The sequence below is a fragment of the Tachyglossus aculeatus genome, chromosome X3 (assembly GCF_015852505.1).
Source record: "Tachyglossus aculeatus isolate mTacAcu1 chromosome X3, mTacAcu1.pri, whole genome shotgun sequence".
Classification (NCBI taxonomy): Eukaryota; Metazoa; Chordata; class Mammalia; order Monotremata; family Tachyglossidae; genus Tachyglossus; species Tachyglossus aculeatus.
In genome coordinates this window covers 514,387-537,948 of record NC_052099.1, presented here as the reverse complement: position 1 = coordinate 537,948, position 23,562 = coordinate 514,387, and the positions used below count along the sequence as shown (strand labels likewise).

The 23,562-nt window shown below is 50.2% G+C and overlaps 1 protein-coding gene across 1 annotated transcript in view; it reads right to left on the bottom strand.

Annotated features, from left to right (window-relative positions):
- Positions 1–8,221: 8,221 nt before the first annotated feature.
- Positions 8,222–23,562, bottom strand: part of LOC119948957 — a 34,841-nt gene continuing 19,500 nt past the window's right edge. Inside the window, exons 2-9 of the mRNA XM_038770525.1 lie at positions 13,969–14,083; positions 13,498–13,591; positions 13,258–13,380; positions 10,323–10,481; positions 10,078–10,136; positions 9,648–9,733; positions 9,054–9,228; positions 8,222–8,823 (exon numbers count right to left, since the gene is read on the bottom strand). Coding sequence (XP_038626453.1) covers positions 8,527–8,823; positions 9,054–9,228; positions 9,648–9,733; positions 10,078–10,136; positions 10,323–10,481; positions 13,258–13,380; positions 13,498–13,591; positions 13,969–14,083 — 1,108 coding nt within the window. The 3' untranslated portion in view covers positions 8,222–8,526. The remainder of the gene's footprint in view (positions 8,824–9,053; positions 9,229–9,647; positions 9,734–10,077; positions 10,137–10,322; positions 10,482–13,257; positions 13,381–13,497; positions 13,592–13,968; positions 14,084–23,562) is intronic.

Here is a 23,562-nt window from a genome sequence, read left to right as displayed (position 1 = left end):
CATGTGTTCGGTGGAGAAGAAAATCTCACACACCTCAGAGGGGGGCAAAATGCCTAAATAACCTGTGCTTTACTTTTCACTTTTCTTTTTAATGGTATTTGTTAAGCGCTTACTAAAGTGCCAGGCACTCTTCCAGGCGCTGGGGTAGATACCAGCTAATCAGGTTGGACACAGTCCCTGTAGCACATGGGGCTCACAGTCTTAATCCCCATTTTACAGATGAGGTAACCGAGGCACAGGGAAGTTAAATGACTTGCCCAAGGTCACACAGCAGACGAGTGGCAGAGCTGGGGCTAGAACCCACGTCCTTCTGACTCCCAGGCCTATGCTCTATCCACTAGGCCACGTTACTCCCAGCTGTTTTATTTGGGAGAGATTTTGCCATAAATGGCCACTCCCTTTGTTACTGCTGCTGGTTCTAGGGGCAACTGTCGATACTGAAGACGGAGTTCATTTCAAGAAGCCACTGAAATCTGGGAACTCAGAGCAGAGACGGTGCATCTACTTATTATGGTCCCCGTGGAGGTCCATGCCCCCATTGATGCCTCTTTCAACCTGCAGTAAAATCCCTCTCCCATAGCAGTAGAGTGATTTACCATATATATTTTCTTATGATATTGGTGGTTGCTATGAGCCAGTGCTGGGGTAGATACAAGCTAATCCAGTTGGACACAGTCTGTGTCCCACTTGGGGCTCAGACTCTTAATTCCCATTTTGCAGATGAGGTGACTGCTGCACAGAGAAATTAAGTGTCTTCCCCAAGGTCACACAGCAGACAAGTGGCCTAGCGCATAGAGCACGAACCTGGGCGTCAGAAGGACCTGGGTTCTAAACACGGCTCCTCCACGTGTCTGCTCTGTGACTTGGGCAAGTCACTTAACTTCTCTGCACCTCAGTTACCTCATCTGTAGAACAAGGGTTAAGACTGGGAGCCCCATGTGGGATAGGGACCGTTGTCCAACCTGATTAACTTGTAACTACCGTAGTGCTTAGTACAGTGCCTGGCTCATAGCAAGGGCTTACCAAATACCATTAAAAATGGTAGAGCTGGAATTAGAATAATAATAGTCACTGTGGTATTAAGTGCTCACTATGTGCCAGGCACTTTACTAAGCGCTGGGGTAGATACAAGCAAATCAGGTTGGACACAGTCTCTGTTCCACATGGGGCTCAGAGTCTCAATCCCCACTTTACAGATGAGGTCACTGAGGCTCAGAGAAGTGAAATGACTTGCCCAAGGTCACACAGCAGGCAAGTGGTGGAGCTGAGATTAGAACCCATGTCCCCTGAGTCCCAGGGCCATGCTCTATCCACTGGACCATGCTGCTTCTTCTGCTGAAGTCTTCATTTTGGCACCAGACTAAATTTCAAATGCTCTCCTGCAATTTCCACTGCTATTTTTATTGCCCCATACAATCTTTCGACGTCCTTGTGCCCTCTCTCAAATAACTGCTAGCCCCTCTGAAGTAATAGTTAAGGTACTTACTGAGTGCTCCCTGGGTGCATTCCACTGAACTTAGTTCTTGGGCCAGATTGGGTACATCCCCTGACCCATCCGGGCCTCACAGTCTAACAGGGAGGAAGAACAGGTATTTTATCAACATTTTACAATTGGGGAAACTGAGGCAGAGAGGTTAAGTGCTTTACCCAAAGTCAGGCTTCTGCCAACCCTCACAGAAAATGGTAACCCTAGAGAGCAGTAGCAGCAGTAGCTTAGCTCAATCCTCCTAGTGATAGTAGTAGTAGTAGTAGTAGTAGTAGTAGTAGTAGTAGTAGTAGTAGTAGTAGTAGTATTGAGAAGTAACGTGGCCTAGTGAATAGAAAACGGGGCTGGGAGTCACAAAGACCTGGGTTCCAATCTTGGCTCTGCCACACGGCTGCTGTGAGACCTTGGGCAAATCACTTAACTTCTCTGTGCCTCAGTTACCTCATCTGTAAAATGAGGATAAGAGTGTGAGCCCCATATGGGACAGGGACTGTGTCCAACCTGATTAACTTGTATCATCCCCAGCTTGGCACATAGTAAGCACTTAACAGGTACCATTATTATTTTACTAGTAGTAGTAGTAGTATTTATTGAGACCCCACTGGGTGCAGTACACTGTAGTCAGTCCCTCATATTTATTGAGCACTTACTGTGTGCAGAGTACTGTGCTAAGTGCTTGGGGGAGTACAGTACATCACTGTAACTGACACATGCCCTGCCCACAACGAGTTTACAGTCTAGAGGGCAAGACAGATAGTAATATAAATAAATAAATTACAGATATGTACATAAGCGCCGTGGGACTGAGAGGAGGGATGAATAAAGGGAGCAAGTCAGGGAGACCCAGAAGGGAGTTGAAGACAAGGAAAAGAAGGCTTAGGGAAGGCCTCTTGGAGGAGATGTGCCTTCAGTAAGGTTTTGAAGTGGGGGGAGAGATGTTGTCTGTCGGATATGAGGAGGGAGGGTGTTCCAGGCCAGAGTCAGGGTGTAGGCGAGGGGTCGGCAACGAGACCGCAGAGATCGAGGCACAGTGAGAAGGTTAGCAGTAGAGGGGCGAGGTGTGTGGGCCAGGTTGTAGTAGGACAGTAGCGAGGTAAGGTAGGAGGGGGCAAAGTGATTGAGTACTTAAAAGCCAATGGTGAGGAGTTTCTGTTTGATGTGGAGGTGGATGGGCAACCCTCGGAGGTTCTTGAGAGTCAAGTATGGACTCGAGTGGAGAGACAGGAGGCAGGGAGGTCAGCGAGGAGGCAGATACATTACTCCAGGTAGAATAGGATAAGGGCTTTGATTAACATGGTAGCAGTTTGGAAAGGGTGGATTTTAGCAATGTTGTGAAGGTGGGACCGACATGATTTAGTGATGGATTGAGTATGTGGGTTGAATGAGAGAGTGGAGTCAAGACTAACGCCAAGGTTATGGGTTTGTGAGCTAGGAAGGATAGTGGTGCCGTCTGCAGTGATTGGAATGTCGGGTGGGGAGGGACAGGATATGGGAGAGAAGTTAAGGAGTTCTGTTTTGGACATGCTAAGCTTGAGGTGATGGCAGGACATCCAAGTAGAGATGTCTTCAAGGCAGGAGGAAATGCGAGACTGCAGAGAGGGAGAGAGATCAGGGCTGGAGATGTAGATTTGGGAATCATCTTCAGAGAGGTGGTAGTTGAAGCCATGGGAGCGAATGAGCTCTCCAAGGGAGTGGGTGTAGATGGAGAATAGAAGCACCGCATTGTACTAAGACTTTGGAAGGAACAAAACAAACATGTGACACATTCCCCATCCACAAAGCGCTTACACTCTAATTATGGAGATAGATATGAAATGATATATGGCGAGGGTAAACAAAATAATACAATAATTGTAAAACATCAATTTAAACGTGCAAAAGTGCTTAGCATAGGGTTAGCTCAATCAATGAATCAGTGGCATTTATTGAGTGCTAAACTATGTGCAGAGCACTGTTCTAAGTGCTTGGGAGATACAATACAACTCCTTGGGCTAGTTGTCTACACCCGCTGTCTTAAATTCCTCTCCTCCAAGTCTCTCCTTGACCCCCTCCAATCTGGCTTCCGTCCCCTTCACTCCTCAGAAACCGCCCTCTCAAAGGTCCCCTGTGATCTCCTTCCTGCCAAATCCAATGGCCTCTACTCCAGCCTAATCCTCCACGACCTCTCAGTTGCCTTCGACACAGTGAAGGCAAGAACGTTTCCTTCTCCTGGAAACGTTATCTAACCTTGGCTTCACAACTCTGACCTCTCCTGCTTCTCCTCTAATCTCTCTGGCCGTTCATTTCTCAGCCTCCTTCGCAGGTTTCCTCCTCTGCCTCCCACCCCTAAGTGGGCGGTCTCTCAAAGGTTCAGTTCTGGGTTCCCTTTTATTCTCCATCTACACCCACTCCCTGGGAAAACTCATTCTCTCCCTTGGCTTCAACTACCACCCCTCTGTGGATGATACCCAAATCTACATCTCCAGCCCTGATCACTCTCTCTCTATCTCCAGTCTTGCATCTCCTCCTGCCTTCAAGACATCTCTACTTGGATGTCCTCCCATCACCTCAAGCTCAACCTGTCCAAAACAGAACTCGCCATCTTCCCATCCAAACCCTGCCTTCCCGCTGTAGACTGTAGACAGCACCACTATACTTTCTGTCTCACAAGCCCATAACCTTGGAGTTATATCCGACTCCTCTCTCTCGTTCAACCCACACATTCAAACCATCACTAAATCCTGTAGATCCCACCTTCATAACCGCTAAAACCCACCCTTTCCTCTCTGTCCAAAACTGCTACCTCTTTAATACAATCACTCATCCTATCCTGCTGGGATTACTGCATCAGCCTCCTTGTTGAACTCCCAGCCTCCTTCCTCTCCCCACTCCAGTCCATAATTCACTCTGCTACCCTGATCATTTTCTTACAAAGACGTTCAGGATACGTCACCCTACTCCTCAAAAGACTCCAGTGGTTGCCCATCCACCTCCGCATCAAACAAAAATTCCTTACCATTGGCTTGAAATCCCTCCATCACCTTGTCTCCTCCTACCTCACCTCACTACTCTCTTACTACAACCCAGCCTGCACACTATTGAAGGCACATCTCCTCCAGGAGGCCTTTCCTGACTAAGCCCCTCCCCACCCTTCGTCTTCTCCCACTCCCTTCTGCATCACCCTGACTTGTTCCCTTTGTCCCCCTTCCCAGCCCCAGAGCACCTATGTACATACCTGTAATTTATTTATTTGTATTCATGTCTGTCTGGCTCCCCCCGTCTAGTCTGTAAGCTCGTTGTGGGCAGGGAATGTGTCTGTTTGTTGTTGCATTGTACTCTCCCAAGCGCGTGGTACAGTGCTCTGCACACAGTAAGCACTCAATAAATACTGTTGAATAAAGGAATACAATACAAGATAATTAGCAGACACGTTCCCTGCCCATATTGAGTTTGCAGTCTAAGGGGGAGGACAGACATTAATATGAATAACAAGTGCATACTAAACAACTTAAAGATAGGTATGTAATTGATGAAATGGGAGCTGGCGAGACTCTAGTGTGCGGAGCTATTGCTCCAGAAAAAACCGAAAAGCAGAGCGTTTTGGTTGTACATCCCTTCACTTCTAATCCAAATATAAAACCAGAGACAAACAAGAGAGTGAAATCTTTCAATTAGCATAGATTTCAGAAGAAATTCTAACATCCAATGAGTGAGAATTAGCACACTCCAACCATAGCTTCTCCGAGATTTTCTCAGGAGTCCTGCAGGTGTAAATTACCATTCCAAAGAGAACCCCAAACTTGTAGGCTTCATCTAAAATGCCAGGAAGTACAGCCCCCATGAAGTAATTATGATGATCCCAGACATTCGTTAAGCGATAACAATGAGCCAAGGACTAAGCATGGGGAATGGGGAGGGAATCATGGTTGTTCTTCCTGGTTTTCCAACGCAAGGCTGGGTTCTCAGAAATGGCAAAATAAAAATAAAAATGAAAAGTGTCAGCTCCATCATCCTGCACGGGCTCTGGGCACCAGGTTCCATCATCCCTCATCACATTAAGTTGCATTCCTCGGGGGGCAGAAGCAGTATGGCCAAGTGTATACGTGCTAGATGTGGCTGATACATAGAGTCCTGGGAAGTTCTGTTGGAGGAGGTGGAATTTTAGGAGGGTTTTGAATACAGGGAGAGGTGTGATCTTCAGGATTTGGGGAGGGGGCCCCGAGGCAGGGAACAATATGAGTGAGGTTTGGAGGTGAGAAAGTCAAAAATGAGGTACAATCTTAACTTGGGAAGAGCAAAGAAAGTGAGCTGGGGAGCAGAGGGTGAAGAGAGAAGATTTGTTATATCAATCAATCAATCAATCAATCAATCGTATTTATTGAGTGCTTACTGTGTGCAGAGCACTGTACTAAGCGCTTGGGAAGCAAAAGTTGGCAACATATAGAGACGGTCCCTACCCAACACTGGGCTCACAGTCTAGAAGGGGGAGACAGAGAACAAAACCAAACATATTAACAAAATAAAATAGAATAGATATGTACAAGTAAAATAAATAAATAAATACAGTAATAAATACGTACAATCATATATACATATATACAGGTACTGCGGGGAAGGGAAGGAGGCAAGACGGGAGAGATGCAGAGGGGGAGGAGGGGGAGAGGAAGGAGGGGGCTCAGTCTGGGAAGGCCTCCTGGAGGAGGTGAGCTCTCAGTAGGGCCTTGGGGTGAGTTGGTGGAAAGCCTGGAAGCAGATTGGTGGATAATTTGTGCAACAACTGGAATATAGATCAATCAATCAGTGGAATTGGGAGAGTACACAATCAGCACTTGGGAGAGTGCAATACAAAAGAGTTGGTAGACACATTTCCTGCTCACAAAGAGAGTACAGTCTGGGGGGGGTAGACACAGTAAAATAAATTATTGATATACCCCGCCTGTCCCAAAGCCTTTCCCAACTTCAAAGTCTTAATGAAGGAACATCTCCTCCAAGAGGCCTTCTCTGGCTAAGCCCTCTTTTCCTTTTCTTCCACTCCCTTCTGCGTTGCCCTGACTTGCTCCCTTTATTCATCCCCTATCCCAGCCCCATAGCACTTATGTACTCATCTGTAATTTTATCTGTTTATATTAATGTCTGTCTCCCCCTCTAGAATGTAAGATCGCTGTGGACAGGGAATGTGTCTGTTATATTATGCTGTCCCAAGCACTTAATTCAGTGCTCTGTACACAGTAAGTGCTCAACACATATGATTGATTGATTGTGCATGCAAGCTCTTTGGGTCTGAGAATGGGAGGGTACAGAATCAAGTGCAAAGGTGACACAGAAGGGAGAGGGAGTAGGGGAAATGAGGGCTTAGTTGTGGAAGGTATCAAATAGTAACTCCTTCCCATAGGCCTTAAAGCACTCAATCACCTTGCCCCCTCCTACCTTACCTCCCTGATTTCTTACTACAACCCAGCTCTCACACACCGCTCCTCTAATGTCAACCTACTCCCTGTATCTCAATCTCGTCCATCTCGCCTCCGTCCTCTCACCCACATCCTGCCTCTGGCCTGGATTGCCCTCCCTCTTCATATCCGACAGACGATCCCTCTCCCCTCATTCAAAAACCTTATTAAAAGCATATACCTTATTAAAAGCATTTATAAAAGGGGATGGTGGGAATTGGATGGGAATGAGTTGATGGGGCCCAGCGCATGGGGGGGGGGGGGTGTTCAGAAGAGTTAGTAATTTGAAAATCTTAACATTTAATGATTTATTTTATTGTTGAACAAAACTTCCACCACAACATTAAAAATTGGGTTGTACAAGGAGCCAGTGTTTTCTAGTTTAAACTTGCTAAATCTTTACTAAAATCAACAAAGAAGAACTTGAAGATGATGTCTCTCCAGGCAAAATTAGAATTAGTCAGTGTTTCTGATGAGAAAAACACCACATAGGAAAACATAACATAACAACGTTCTGCAGCTTTCTAAGTATTTTCAAAGCAGAATCAGTGGTTAGGGGCCTTCTAAAAGAATCCCTGTCTTATTTTCCATTATTGTCTGAATTGATTTTGACTCATATTTTTCAGTCCTTGGCAGCAGACTTTGGAAAGTCGCTCAGTATCAATCATTCACTGCATAACTGAGCATGCAGCAGCAGACAAAAAGGAAAAGAGTTTGCAAACTCCCGGCCACCGCCACCGCAGGATCCCGTCAGGGAATGGCGGCTTTCCTAGCATAGTTTGGATGTAGATTCGCTCCTGGGCTGGGTACCAGGCCCTGATACCAGGCCACATAACTCAGGGCAATTGCTGGGTGGATTTTCCCCTCCACACGTGCTGACGTCCTCTCCGGCCCCCGCCCCCCACCATATTACTGTGTCAACTACAGGAGTTGCAGCTCAGAAGGAAGATTGGCAGATGTGTCCACCAATCAGATCCTGTTGGGGGGTGGGCGCGGGGGACCCACCACCTGCCCCTGGGGACTCCTGGATCTGGGGCCAAGTGTGGATGCTACTCTCTGTCCTGCCATGGGTGCAGGGGTGGGGTGGGGTGTGTATGCGTGTGTGTGGTGAGAGGCAGGGGGGCAATGCTCAGGGGTGCAGAGGATTTAATTTGTGGGAGGGGGTGGTGGAAAAGGGGTCTCCAGACCCCCTCCCACCATTTCAAAGCCCCAGACCCAATCCCACCACCCCACAGCCCCCCATTCTTCCCACACTTGGACCGCTCCTCCTCTCCTCTTCTGTCCCACCCTGGCCTCCCCACTTCCTGTCTCCCATAATGGCCCCTAGCAACCTGCCAACTACCCTTCCCCCTCCTTTCTCCTCACCCCTAGGCCCACTGTCCATTCCTTTGCTTCCAGGCCCACATCTGTCCCTGCTGGCCCCTGACTTTCCTTCAGCTGCTGGGAACATGAGGCAGGGGAGGCTGAAGGCATCCTAGGAGTGGATAGTCCCTCCCCTGACCCCTACCATCCACTGCCCTCCTGGGAATTAAGAAAACATCTCCCCACCCCCTCTTCCAGGTCCGTGAGGGGGACACCACATCCCAGTCCATCGAGCTTAAACTGGGATTCTGGCTAAGTCACAGAGCATGGGCAGGGTCTACTGGCATGGGACCCCCCACCTCTGCCGACAGACTGTTCCCCATGGCTGTGGCTGTTCCCCATGACAGACAGGGTGGCTGGGGTTGGGGGGAGGTGAAGGACACTAAGGGGGCATTGCCCTAATACTGCTTGGGCAGCTACCCATCTGAGCCCCAGATTCTCTGCACCGCCATACCCGACTCTGTTGTCCTCGTTCCCCCAGCTGACTGGCGTACTGAACAGGATGCGGTCCCGACACCAGCCCCAGTAGAAGGGGTCCTGGTCCATGATCTGGGGAGGAAGTATCACCAGGGGCAGGGAGCAGTTGGTGGGAGACTGGCTCCAGGCAAGGGTTGGGGGTGTAAGATGTCACCCGGGGTTGGGAATGGGTCATCAGACAGGAAACCAGGAACAGAACCCCATACTGGTCACCTAGTCCCCGGCCTCCCACCCGGCCCTCTTCCCCTCCCAGGAGTCTCCCCACTCCCGAGGTCCCCTGCGGGGCCCTGACACAGCCCCACCTCCTCACACTCTTCGGGTGACACCCATGCTTCGCCGCCTATGGCCTCGAAGAACTTCATCAGCAGACAACGGAAGATGTTGCGCTCCTTCCTTCTCACCTTGTGCCTGAAAGCGAATGGTAACATGGCCTTCTTCATGACGAACACATTCTGCTCTATGCCATTTGCCAGGTAGCTGTGTCCAGATAGGGGTTGTGGGCCTAGGAGCCAGGCCCCCAGCCCCCTTCTTTGTTACAGCCTGGCCAGACCCCCATGGCCATTTCCCCCTCCCTTAGCAACCCGCTGCCGACCTCATGAGGAGGGCTCAGGTCGAAGGGCCTGACACAGTGGGGTAGCCTGGTTCTGGGACCCTGGATGGGACATAACCCCCCTCCTGGGGGCTACTAAGGGTGGGGTGCTGGGGAGCTCTGCTGGGACGTGTCCCAGGAGAAAGTGCGGTGCCCTCAGGGATGCTGATTGGCAGAGCCTTAGGGGGACAGGAAGGAGCCCCAGACCCTGTCATCCCCTTCCCGGCTCCCGTGCTCATAGCCGATGGCAGAGCATTATCCATCCCCTGGACCCACGCTGGGGGAGAGGAGGCAGGAGTAGACTCACAGGGCCAGGAAGAAATGGAACCGCTTAAACTGCCACGTCGGGCGGGCAGCACGGATAAAGTAGACGACGACCATCGACAGCATGTACTGCATCCAGGAGAGGGGAGGGGTCAGGGGCCATGGGCCAGAGCAAGGCAGTGTGTGGGCAGGAGCCTGAAGGTCCTGTTCCCGGGGTATCTGGGGCCACCAGAGCTTCAGACGGGGAGCCCGAAACAGGAGATTTGGGGATAGGGTGATCTGGGGTGGAGGGGAAGTCGCTGGGGTTTGGGTACCACCAGGGGTCGGGGCGCAGGGAGAGAGTAGGGAAGAGAAAGGAGCCGTAGACAGAAACTGCAAAGATCAGGCAGGAGGGTTGGGATGGTGAGCGGCAGGAGAGAGGGGTCAGAGGGGAGGTCTGGGGGAAGGAAGGATGTTGACGTGGTCACACCCACCTTATCTGACATCATGAAATATTTGTCTAACTTCAGAAACCTCCGCACCAGTGAGTCATCTGTGGTGGGGAGAGATGGGGGCTCAGTTTAACCGGGCTGGTCAGGGAAGGAGGGTCCCCCCTTCCTTCCCTTTCTAGAATATGCTAGGTAACACTCTCTGCCCTGCCTGTCCTCCAGTGTCAGCTTCCTGGGGTGGAGGGTGGGTACTCTGAAAGGGGTGAATCTCCCTGGTCCTCACAGCATACCCATCAGCTGCACGAAGGCCTCATAGTTTGCCCTCATGGTAGGTATCCCTTGAGGGAGCTCGGGACGAGGGTCCACTTCCTCTGCTCTCCGTGGCCGCTTCCTCCTCCTGATCCCGGGCTGGGCACTCCAGGTGGTGATGTTGGGCCTCGGGCGGTAGCCTGGTAGGGTGGACAGAGACATTAGGGAGGGAGACCCAGGATGATGTCTGGGACAACAGCGCTTGCGACGGAGGACTACGGGTGGGGAGGGAGAGATCAGCCCTATTGCCCAGCCCCATAGATGTGCTGGCTCACTGCAGCACGTGCCGTATGTACGGATGGGCAGGTTAACAGCTCTCAGCCTGGAAGCGCCAAATCGAATTACCTGCTGGAAACGAGTTAAACAGAGCAGGGTGGTTGTGCCTCTGGGCACTGTTGAGAGGGGAATGGTGTCCTCTCGCTCAATATGGCCACCGTGTCCTACAGTGGGCAAGGAGTTTTGGTGTTCAGAAAATGCACAGGGTCTTTCTCTCTGTATGGCTGTGTGGGAGGCAGGGATGTAATTGGCCCCATGGGGAACCTAGCTGAACATGGAGCTAAATGGATCAACTGTCAGTTTGAAACGGAGTGTGGGGCATTTCTAAGCATCTGGAATTGTACGGTACACATCCAGCGATTTTGTTCTGATAAATCTTTCTGTTGAAAGAATGGCAGACGTGATCAGTCTGGTAATGCTAGGTGTTCCATTGAACCCTCTGAACTTAGAGATCTAACTTATTTCTTGAGCTGGAAGGATTGAGTTAGGGATAACCATCCAAACTAGGTCAGAAAACTTGGTTCTGTGGGACACATGTGGTCATAAGTTTCAGAGGTTGGAAAATACAGCAGAGAGAACTTTCCTGGAACAAATTCTCAGTTCACTTCTCATCTCAGGAAGGGATAAATTATGTTATGTTGCCAATTTGTACTTTCCAAGCGCTTAGTACAGTGCTCTGCACACAGTCAGCGCTCAATAAATATGATTGAAGAAATGAATGAATAAAACTTTACCGTTGATAAGCTTTTCTGTCCGGTGAAATCAGCAAATTGGTATCGTCATCCAGATATCTGATGTAGTCAGATACTGGAATGGATGATTTTTTGATATTGATTCTGGAAATTGGGTTTTGTCCTAACTGTGCTGCAATGGGTCCACCTGGGAATGTAGTAACAGCGGCAGCCCGGACTGGAGATGGAGTGAGTGTTTTAATTACCTTGAGCCTGATGACTGAAAGGGGAATTATATGTCGGGGGCCAGTGTGTTTGGGGTTCATTCATTCATTCATTCAATTGTATTTATTAAGCACTTACTGTGTGCAATGAACTGTACCAAGCACTTGGGAGACTACAATATAACAATAAACAGACACGTTCCCTACCCACAATGAGCTTACATCCCGGGAACACAGAGGTCAAGGCCTGGTTCTAATCCTGGCTCTGCCACTTGCCTGCTGTGAGACCTTGGGCAAGTCACTTCACTGGTCTGTGCCTCAGTTTCCTCATCTGTAAATTGGGAGTTTAATGCCTGGCCTCCCTCCTACTTAGACCATGAGCCCTACGTTGGACAGGGACTGTGTCCGAACAGTGCTCAGCACTTAGAACAGTGCTCTGTGCTTAGAACAGTGTCCAGCACTTAGAACAGTGCTTTGCACATAGTAGTGCTTTGCACATTTGCGCTTAATAAATGCCATTATTATTTATTATCTACCCCATTGCTTAGAACAGTGCTTGACACATAGTGTTTACTAAATACCACAAGAGTAATAATGATGATAATAATAAGTCATAACATATTCCCAGACTCAAGAGACTTGTATTTTTCTCTGGTGACTGTTGGGTGTTGTCAATGTGAACTGGAAAATTTGGGTAGTGTTCCCACAGGGAGAGCCAGGATTTGATTCTCTGGGAACAATGAGAAGCAGTGTGGCCTAGTAGATAGAGCACGGGCCTAGGAGTTAAGAAGGACCTGCGTTCTAGTCCTGGCTCTGCTGCATGCCTGTTGTGTGACTTTGGGCAAGTCACTTAACTTCTCTGTGCCTCAGTTACCTCATCTGTAAAATGGGGATTAAGATTGTGAGCCCTATGTGGGACAGGGACAGTGTCCAATCTGATTACACTGTATTTACTCCAGCTCTCAGTACAATGCCTGGCACAAAGTAAGAACTTAACAAATACTATAAAATATGTAATATCAAGAACTGCGGTTTTGTAAATAATAATGGTGGTATTTGTTAAGCACTTACTATGTGCAAGCACTGTATTAAATGCCAGAGTAGGTACAAGGTAATCAGTTCAGGCACAGTCTGTGTCTTTTAAGGGGTTCACAGACTAAGTAGGCATGTTGCATGCCACACAGCAGCGAGGACCATCAAACCTCCCTGCCCAGGCAGAACTGCTAAGATTAGCAGCCAGACAGGGGACAATGAGAGATTAAGTCATCCCCACCGCCACCCTGACCCCGGGCCTGTCTCTATCTTCTCTCCCCACCACTGTCTCATTTCTCCTGGATCCTCCCATTCACTGTTACAGTCTCTTTGGAGCACCAGCACTGTAAGGTGTTAACGGTACTACCAAAGAGCTCTCAGACCAGACTCACTCTGCCCAGGCTAATGGCTGCGGGTTGGCAGAGTTGCGACTGTTGATGGAGACCAACTGCCAGGTTGCTTCCTGTTGCTCTCACCAATTTGAGGAACAGGCAAACAGTCTAAATCCCTGAAGCGAATTGAGCCCCACCCCCGCTTCCTCTCCTAGTTTGGAAACTTCAGTGCTCCATGTTCCCCTGAATCTTCCCAACTGTGTGTCCCAACTCCCATCCTCTACGCCTGATCTTCACTGGGTGTTTCCCCTACTTCCATGTTCACTCTGGACGTGGATGTGATTTCCTCCCTTCACCTTCACCAAGACCCCGATCCCTCACCTGACGAATGGGGCACAACTGGACTCCCTTCTGCCTCCTCTCGTTGAGGCTGGTGTCTTGCTCCTCTGATCAGGATCCATCCGGTTGATGGGTGGGGTGTGGGTGGACGGTTGTTCCTGGGACCTGACGGCAGGCAGAACAGGATAGGTGAGGCTTCATCCTCACCCCTCAAACACTCCACCTCTGCCCCTGTCTCATGTTCCCTGACCCTCCCCCCAATTCCATTCCCCAACATCTCACGTCTCTGCGGTTGCTCCAGAGAGGGCTGGCGCCCAGCAAGGCTCGCTGATTCCTCCAGGGTGCTGGATGGGAGGGTGTCCAATGTCTGTGTGTCCTGTGGAAAGGCAGCCCCCTTTTCAGAAGCTGCTTTGGTTGGTTATTTGCTACTAGCCTTCCCTGCCTCCTGGCTTCCCCCTCTACTGCCCTCTCCCCATCCACAATAGTGCCCCTCTCCTCCCGCTCCTAGTACCTACACTCCCCTTCCCCCACTCTCACTGCCACCCCCTTCCCCTGCCCATCTCCCTTTCTCCTCTTTGCTCTGTCCTCTTCTCCCCTGGTCTCCCTGGACCCCATGGACCTGCCCTCCTCTCCCCTCACTTTCTCCCCTTTCCCCTTATCTCCTCTGTCCTGCCCTGACCTGTGCTGTCCTGTCCTCTTTTCTGCTCCAAGACTGCTGCTCTGTAGATCAGTCTCCAAGTTCAGGCCACTCACCAGTGAACACGTCAGTTGCTCAGGTCTGAGCCACCTCAGATTCTGGCTGGCACCACCAACGGACACCGGGTTGAAAGGCAAACGGACAGAATCTGAGCGAAACCTGGGTTCTCCCCTGTAAAATGAGGGTGGGGAGAGACGGAAAAGGGGAGGGACTCTGATCACCTGGGCCCTCCCCCAGGACCCACGAGAAGCAGCATGGCGTAATGGATAGAGCATGGGCCTGGGAGTCAGAAGGTCATGGGTTCTAATCCTGCCTCCACCACTTGTCTGCTGCGTGACCTGGGGCAGCGTGGCTCAGTGGAAAGAGCACAGGCTTGGGAGTCAGAGGACGTGGTTTCTAATCCTAACTCCACCACTTGTCAGCTGTGTGACATTGGGCAAGTCACTTAACTTCTCTGTGCCTCAGTTACCTCATCTGTAAAATGGGGATGAAGACTGTGAGCCCCACGTGGAACAACTTTGATTACCTTGTATCCTCCCCAGCGCTTAGAACAGTGCTTGCCGCATAGTAAGCGCTTAAAAAGTGCCAACATTATTATTATTAAGTCACTTCGCTTCTCTGTGTCGCAGTTACCTCATCTGTAAAATGGGAATTTAGACACTGAGAGACCCACATGGAACAGGGACTGTGTCGAACCTGATTTGCTTGTATCCATCCCAGCTCTTAGAACAGTGCCTGGCATATAGTAAGCACTTAGCAAATACCATAATTATCATTATTGTTATTATTATTACCCCCCGCTATCACCCCCGACCCTCCAGGCCACAATCGGCTCTATCAATCAATCAATCAATCGTATTTATTGAGCGCTTACTATGTGCAGAGCACTGTACTAAGCGCTTGGGAAGTACAAATTGGCATCACATAGAGACAGTCCCTACCCAACAGTGGGCTCACAGTCTAAAAGGGGGGAGACAGAGAAGAGAACCAAACATACCAACAAAATAAAATAAGTAGGATAGATAGATAGGATAGGCTCTATGTGTCCCCAGCTCTCTTTCCCTGTCCTGCTCCATGGCTGTGGAGCTCTCCCGGGCACCTCAGTTCCCCCGTCGCCCCCCATCTCCCATTAAACACAGGACCAGTTCCTCTGGCCACTTCATAGATGGTGCTGGTTTCCTCTGCTATGGCATGCCTACTGGCACCTGCCTGGCTCTGGCCCGGTGCAGATGGAGTCTAGCCGGGAGAATCTCGGCCCTATGGCTGAAACCCAGGACATGAGCGATGGGTCCCTGGCATTAGTCCAGTGGTCTGTGCAGCCCAAAACACTATTGCCAATTGTAATACCACAGGATGCCCACTCTTTTGAATAGGTATGGACCATGTGATATTCTCTCACTCTCTTTTCACTTCTTTAAACCATTCCCAAGGAGGCCCTAAAGCAAACCTCAGTCCTACATGCTGCTTCCACACTTCCAGCCGGCAGGACGTGGCGACTAGTTCAGCTTCGAGACTGTGTCAGCAGCCAGTTTGAAGTTCTACGAATCATTTTTACTTTCTCCCTCACACACAGTTTAATATATTCAAAGTGTTTACCCAGAATGATGTGTAATAAGCCTTCATTTTCAAAGACAATTCAGAGCCAAATGCAAACTTGGAAACTGAAAATTGAGAACATCTCCAGGCCCTGTCAATGACAGAAAAGGATTTCTCCTTCAATAAGTCATGAATCACTGACCTTTCGTCCATGAAGGGCTAATCTTTTGGGCAGAAGAACCATTGTACTTTCAGGGTGAGTTTTGTCTAGGACAATCAGGACACTTCTCCATTGTCTTGGTCTGGGAAAAATTCACCTAGGGAGTCTTCTTGGCTGCCTTTCCCCCAGTGAAGGAAGACAGTGTGGCTTAGTGGAAAGAGTCCAGGGCTGGTAGTCAGGGGATCATGGTTCCATTCCCAACTCTGACACTGGACTGTGGTATAACCTTGGGCAAGTCATTTGATCTCTCTGGGTCCCAGTTGCCTCACCCGTGAATTAAGATAAAATCCCTGCTCTCTGTGGTGCAGAGTTTGGGTCTGAGCTTATTATCTTGTATCTACCCCCGCATTTAGCACACAGTAAGCACTCACTGAATACCAAAATTGTAATTAACAATCAATCAATCAATCAATCAATCATATTTATTGAGTGCTTACTATGTGCAGAGCACTGTACTAAGCGCTTGGGAAGTACAAATTGGCAACACATAGAGACAGTCCCTACCCAACAGTGGGCTCACAGTCTAAAAGGGGGAGACAGAGAACAGAACCAAACATACCAACAAAATAAAATAAATAGGATAGAAATGTACAAGTAAGATAAATAAATAAATAAATAAATAAATAGAGTAATAAATATGTACAACCATATATACATATATACAGGTGCTGTGGGGAAGGGAAGGAGGTAAGATGGGGGGATGGAGAGGGGGACGAGGGGGAGAGGAAGGAAGGGGCTCAGTCTGGGAAGGCCTCCTGGAGGAGGTGAGCTCTCAGTAGGGCCTTGAAGGGAGGAAGAGAGCTAGCTTGGCGGAGGGGCAGAGGGAGGGCATTCCAGGCCCGGGGGATGACGTGGGCCGGGGGTCGATGGCGGGACAGGCGAGAACGAGGTACAGTGAGGAGATTAGCGGTGGAGGAGCAGAGGGTGCGGGCTGGGCAGTAGAAGGAGAGAAGGGAGGTGAGGTAGGAGGGGGCGAGGTGATGGAGAGCCTTGAAGCCCAGGGTGAGGAGTTTCTGCCTGATGCGCAGATTGATTGGTAGCCACTGGAGATTTTTGAGGAGGGGAGTAATATGCCCAGAACGTTTCTGGACAAAGATAATCCGGGCAGCAGCATGAAGTGTGGATTGAAGTGGAGAGAGACACGAGGATGGGAGATCAGAGAGAAGGCTGGTGCAGTAGTCCAGACGGGATAGGATGAGAGCTTGAATGAGCAGGGTAGCAGTTTGGATGGAGAGGAAAGGGCGGATCTTGGCAATGTTGCGGAGCTGAGACCGGCAGGTTTTGGTGATGGCTTGGATGTGAGGGGTGAATGAGAGAGCGGAGTCGTGGATGACACCAAGGTTGCGGGCTTGTGAGACGGGAAGGATGGTAGTGCCGTCAACAGAGATGGGAAAGTCAGGGAGAGGACAAGGTTTGGGAGGGAAGACAAGGAGCTCAGTCTTCGACATGTTGAGCTTTAGGTGGCGGGCGGACATCCAGATGGAGATGTCCTGAAGGCAGGAGGAGATGCGAGCCTGGAGGGAGGGGGAGAGAGCAGGGGCAGAGATGTAGATCTGGGTGTCATCAGCGTAGAGATGATAGTTGAAGCCGTGGGAGCGAATGAGGTCACCAAGGGAGTGAGTGTAGATTGAGAACAGAAGGGGACCAAGCACTGAACCTTGGGGAACCCCCACAGTAAGAGGATAGGAGGGGGAGGAGGAGCCTGCAAAAGAGACTGAGAAAGAACGACCGGAGAGATAAGAGGAGAACCAGGAGAGGATGGAGTCTGTGAAGCCAAGGTCAGATAGCATGTTGAGGAGAAGGGGGTGGTCCACAGTGTCAAAGGCAGCTGAGAGGTCGAGGAGGATTAGGACAGAGTATGAGCCGTTGGATTTGGCAAGCAGGAGTTCAGACATCAACATTATCTAAATCCAATGGCCTCTATTCTAATTCTCCTTGACCTATGAGCTGCCTCTGAAATCACTGACAACCCCCTTCTCCTGGAAACATTATCTAACCTTGGTTTAGCTGTCCCTCTCCTCTTCTGGTTCTCCTCCCAGACCTCTGGCCACACCTTCTCAGTCTGTTTCCTTGCTCCTTCCCTGCCTCCCACCCTCTCACTGTTGGAGTCCCTCAAGTTCAGTTCTGGATCCCCTTTTATTCTCTATATACACTCATTTCCTTGCAGAACTCATTTGCTCCCATGCTTTCTTCTACCATCTCTTCACTGAAAGAGTCCCAAATTCATTCATTCATTCATTCAATCATATTTATTGAGCTCTTACTGTGGTACAAATCGGCAACATCTAGAGACAGTCCCTACCCAACAACGGGCTCACAGTCTAGAATCTACCTTTCCAGCCCAGACGTTTCCTCTAGCATTTCCTCCTGCCTTCAGTACCTCTTTACTTGGCTGTCCTGCCAACAACTTCAAATTTAACATGTCCAAAACAGTACACCTCAGCTTCCCTCCCAAATCCTGTCCTTCCCTTGATTTTTGCATCGCTGTAGACAGCAGTGCCATCCTCCCTGTCTCACAAGCCCTTAACTATGGCATTATCTTCAACCTATCGCTCAATCAACACACATAGTCATTCTGAAACCAAATTCCATCGGTTCTACCTTCAAAACAATGCTGAAGCCCACCCTTTCCTCTCCATCAAAACTGCTACAAAGCTGATCCAACCCCTTATTATAGTCTCCCTTGACTGCTGCATCAGCCTCCTCTCTGACCTCCCTGCCTCCTGTCTCTCCCCTCCTCAGTCCATGCTTCACTCTGCTGCCCCAGAGCATTTTTTCTGAGAAATCATTCAGTCCATATCTCCTCAATCGTCCCAAACCTTCAGTGGGTCCCTATACACCTTTGCATCAAACAGAAACTCCTTACCATCGGCTTTTAGGCCCTCAATTGGCTCACTCCCTCCTACCTTAACTCACTGATTTCCCACTTCGACCCAATCTGCACACTTCACTTCTCTAATACCAACCCATAGGGAGCGGGGGAAGGCGCTGAGACAGGCAGTATGTGCACACAAACCGTACCCAACGGCTCAAGGCCAAACAGACTCAACAACAGGAGATAAAGAGACCAGGGCAGGAAAAACAAGCTTGCACCTGCAAGGCTCGGAGGCAACCTCAAGGCCATATCTGCAGCCAGCGATGGTTGGCAACGGGTGGCTGGGGGCGAGCCAGAGCAAATGCTTCGTGACTGGACAGAGCTGTTGCTAGGCTAGTGGCTGGAGGGCGGCGTGTGCTACATGGCAAAGCCTCGATACGCCATTCCCCGAAAAAACCCTGCCCCCGCACAACGGAGGGTATAAGAGACGAACAAGACAAGGGGGGGCATTCTCTCTCTCTCTCTCTGTTGCTCTCTCTCTCTCTCTCTCTTTCAACCATGTAACCGCTGATAGCAAATAAACGGCAACCAAGCTTTGAACCTCTGGCTGACTCTTCCTGGTGTGAACGCGCGGGCCGTGTCCGGAGACGTCCGAAGACCCGGAGAGGGTAAGAACCCGAGAGTTGCCCCCGAAACCGCGGGGAGCAACGAGTGGCGCCCAACGTGGGGCTCGGGTACCCCCATTGGGGAAGACCAGGGAGAGTGCCCCGTAGGCCAGGTAGCTAAAGGTCAGGTGGGAAGATGGGGACGGCACGATCGCTGCCCATATATAAGCCAGAAGATAAGGAATTGTACACCCGGCACTGTTACAAGATATTGAGAAGTAAGGGGGTAAAGACTGAGCTGAAAACAATAAGGGAATTTATAGGGAAGATAACTATGACCTCCCCATGGATATTTGATTCCGGGATCACGGAGGAGCGGTGGGACGTTATTGGGGAACAGATGACGGCCTATGAAGACTCCCACCCGGGGGAGCTAAAGGACGTGGACTTCCTTATACACGGTATCCTCCGTGCAGCCTTTCAAGGGCCAGAGAGACTCTCCTGGCAGCCATCCAAGAATTGGGCCGTAAACCCCCTAATTGGGACTCCTTTCATGGGATGGCCCAGAATAAAGGGGAAACCTCTGATGACTTTTTCACTCGTCTTAGTGAGAGAGAAAAGACGATGGTTAAAAGAATTGTATGTGTATGAAGGTTAGAGTAAGTGTGTATGAAGTAGAAAGAGAAGAGACACGAGGGAATTTTAGTCGAATGTCGGTCTTCCTGTAATACTCCTGTGTTGCCTGTGCGAAAACTGGGCTCCCCCGTCTTATTGGTTAGTCCAGGACTTGCGTGCAATTAACTCTTACGTTTTGCCTATGCATGCTGTGGTTCCTAGTCCTACGGCAGTACTTAGCTCCGTGAGCCCCGAAGCAACCTGTTTTACTTGTATTGATCTAACTGGTGCTTTCTTTACTATCCCGGTATCCTGTGAGAGCCAGTACCTTTTTGCCTTTACCTGGGAAGGTTGTCAACTAACCTGGACGAGACTTCCCCAGGGTTTTGTTCACTCCCCAACTATCTTTTCGAGAGAATTGTGCAGAGCCTTATCTCCCCTCATATTACCCGAAGGGATCAGTATGTTCCAGTATGTGGATGATATCCTTATTGCTGGGGACAGGAAGGATCTGTGTCAGTCAGGTTCCCTCCAGGTCCTAGCATGTTTGCATCAGCTTGGTCTTAAAGTTAGTCGCGAGAAACTGCAGTGGTGTCAGCCCCAGGTAAAATATCTTGGGTTCATGTTGCGGGCGGGAGAAAAAGCAATCGCCCCCAAGCGAGTGAGCCTGATTCAATGCATGCCTCGCCCCACCACTAAGAGGGCCCTGAGAGGTTTTCTTGGTGCGGCTGGGTTTTGTCGAGCTTGGATTCCAGAATTTGGGTTGTTAACCAGACCACTTTTTGAGCTCCTAAAAATGACTTCCCCAGAGCCCCTGGACTGCACTCCCGAGGCTGTAGAAGCCTTTCAGACACTAAAATCATGCCTGAGTTCAGCCCCTGCCCTGGGACTCCCTGACTACAGTAAGCCGTTCTATTTGTACATTCATGAACGCCGCGGAGTGGCCTCAGGGGTTTTGTGCCAAACTCTCGGTCCTCACTATCGACCAATAGCCTATTATTCAGGTGTCCTTGATCCTGTCATTCTAGGTCAAGTACCTTGTATCCGCTGCATAGCTGCGGTGGTAATGCTGCTTGAAAAGTCTCAGGATATCCTCTTGGGACATCCCGTTGTTGTTCGGACTCCGCATGAAGTTGTGCACCTCCTTCGTGGAGCAGCCACCTACGCCTTATCTGTGGCACGCCTGACTAAATATGAGGTTGATTTATTGGAAAATCCGCAGGTACATGTGGAGCACTGTGGCTCCTTGAATCCAGCTACCCTGCTTGAGTCCTCTCCTATGACTGACCAAATTCACGATTGTGATGAAGTAGTTCAGGAAACTATCGCTCCTCGATCTGACCTTTGCGATGAGCCTTTGTCCTCTTTTGATCTAACTTTGTTTACAGATGGCTCCTCCTTTATGGACCAAGGGGTGCGCCTCACCGGCGTTGCTGTTGTTACCCTAACCTCTGTGCTGTGGACCGGCTCACTCCCAGCTTCTTGCAGTGCACAGGCAGCTGAGCTTGAAGCCCTTACATAGGCATTATTACTCGGTAAAGGGAAGCGTGTGACCATCTATACAGACTCTAAGTATGCCTTTGGGGTTTGTCATGCTACAGGTGCCCTGTGGCAAAGTCGTGGGTTCCTCACCTCAGCGGGTTGTCAGGTTGCTAATGGGGATTGTATAGAGTGCCTATTACTCCTCTTGCTCCCAGCCGAGGTGGCCGTCGTGCATGTGCATGCCCACACCCGAGGAAGTGATTCCCCGAGTTTGGGCAATCGCCTAGCCGACGAGGCCTCTCGTTGGGCAGCTCGGTATGCCCCCCTTGTATGTGTAGCTCCTGTTATGACCCTGGCCCCCACGTCTATGCCTGGCACTCTGTTGCCCTCCCTGATTACTGATAAGGAAAGAGCTGAGTGGCCTCGGCAATATGAGGCACTGGAACGGGACGGACTCTTTTGGATCCCTGATGGACGCCCTGTTTTGCCCGCTGCTGCACTGCGACCAGTTTGTCTGGGTCTTCACCAGGAGACTCACTTTGGTGCAGATGCCTTGGCAGCCACAGTTCTTCGAGTTTGGTTTGCCCCAGGTATCCATCCTGTTGCCAAATGTGTCACAGCCAGTTGTGCAACTTGCCAGAGCTTCAATGCTTACCCTGGTCATCGGGTTCTCTTGGGGGGGACGCCCTTGGGTCTATTCCCCTTTTGAGGGTTTGCAGGTTGATTTTGTGACACTTCCGAGGGCTGGTCGTTTCCGATATTTACTAGTCATTGTTGATCACCTGACTAGGTGGATGGAGGCTTTCCCTTCCTCCCAAGCAACTGCTCTTACGGTGGTGAAATGTCTCTAGCGGGAAGTCATTCCCAGGTTTGGGCCACCTGCTGTTATTGATTCTGATCAAGGATCACATTTTACTGAGTCTGTTCTATCTGAAATTTATCGACCTGTCTCTATATGCTGCCAACTTGGACTTCCCAAGCACTTAGTACAGTGCTCTGCACACAGTAAGCGCTCAATAAATACTATTGAATGAATGAATGAATGAATCGACCACTTGGAATTGAATGTTCTTTACATGCACCATACCAGGGCGATGATGCCCTGCGAGCCTATGTTTTGTCTCTCCAGGGAATTCTAGCTGAGCTACAGGCTGCTGGAATCCTCCATCAGCGCACCCCTCTCACCGATCATCTGCATCCGTTCATCGCTGGAGATTGGGTTTAGGTTAAGCGCATGGTCGGCAACGGTTCACTTAAGCCATCCTGGGAGGGGCCCTACCAGGTTCTCTTGTCTTCCTTTTCTGCAGTTTGTGTTGCCGAGTGCCCATCATGGATCCATCACTCCCAGGTGAAGCCAGCCGTTTTTGATGCTTCGCCTCCTGATTGTACTCCCCCATCAGTTTCTGCTGACTCTCAGGATTCTGAGCCACTTGCTGTCCCAGCTTTACGGCTGCGTCGAACTTCTCCCAGATGGGCCTCGGTCCCGTGAGATTTGTCTGGTTGCTTATTTGTGTGTCTTGCCGCTGGTTTGTTTTTTTTGCTGTGCTGTGTTTTTCAGCTCCTGAAGGCCTGCCTCTGATGTGCTTCATCTACCCTGATGCTTCTACAAACCCCGACCACACCCCTGTCCAAAGCTGAAGTCAAAGACATGCAGCGCCGTCTGGACGCTGTGTTTCACTGAGGAGGGGGATTGTTGTGTGTGCTCAGTTGTGCCTGGATTGTTGTGTGTGCTCAGTTGTGCTTGAATTTTTCTGTTGGATTTTTCTATCTTTTCTTTTTGCCTGGATGTTTTTGTCTTTTCCTTATCCTTTACTTTAGGAGCCGGCTTTGCAGAAGACCTTTGTTATCACGAGGAGGGTCGTATGTGATCCTCCCGGTGGCCATGGGCCTCGGAAGGATCAAAGGGGGGTCTTGCTTTTGCTCATGTGCCTCCCGTGCCTCCTTCGTCTCTTTTGCTCCACTGTTGCCCGGGTGGTCCGCGAGATTAAGGTCGAGATGCTCCCATTGCGCGGACGCCCTTAGCGGTCCCTGCCATAACGAGAGGGGGACATGTAGGGAGCGGGGGAAGGCGCTGAGACAGGCAGTATGTGCACACAAACCATACCCAACGGCTCAAGGCCAAACAGACTCAACAACAGGAGATAAAGAGACCAGGGCAGAAAAAACAAGCTTGCACCTGCAAGGCTCGGAGGCAACCTCAAGGCCATATCTGCAGCCAGCGATGGTTGGCAACGGGTGGCTGGGGGCGAGCCAGAGCAAATGCTTCGTGACTGGACAGAGCTGTTGCTAGGCTAGTGGCTGGAGGGCGGCGTGTGCTACATGGCAAAGCCTCGATACGCCATTCCCCGAGAAAACCCTGCCCCCGCACAACGGAGGG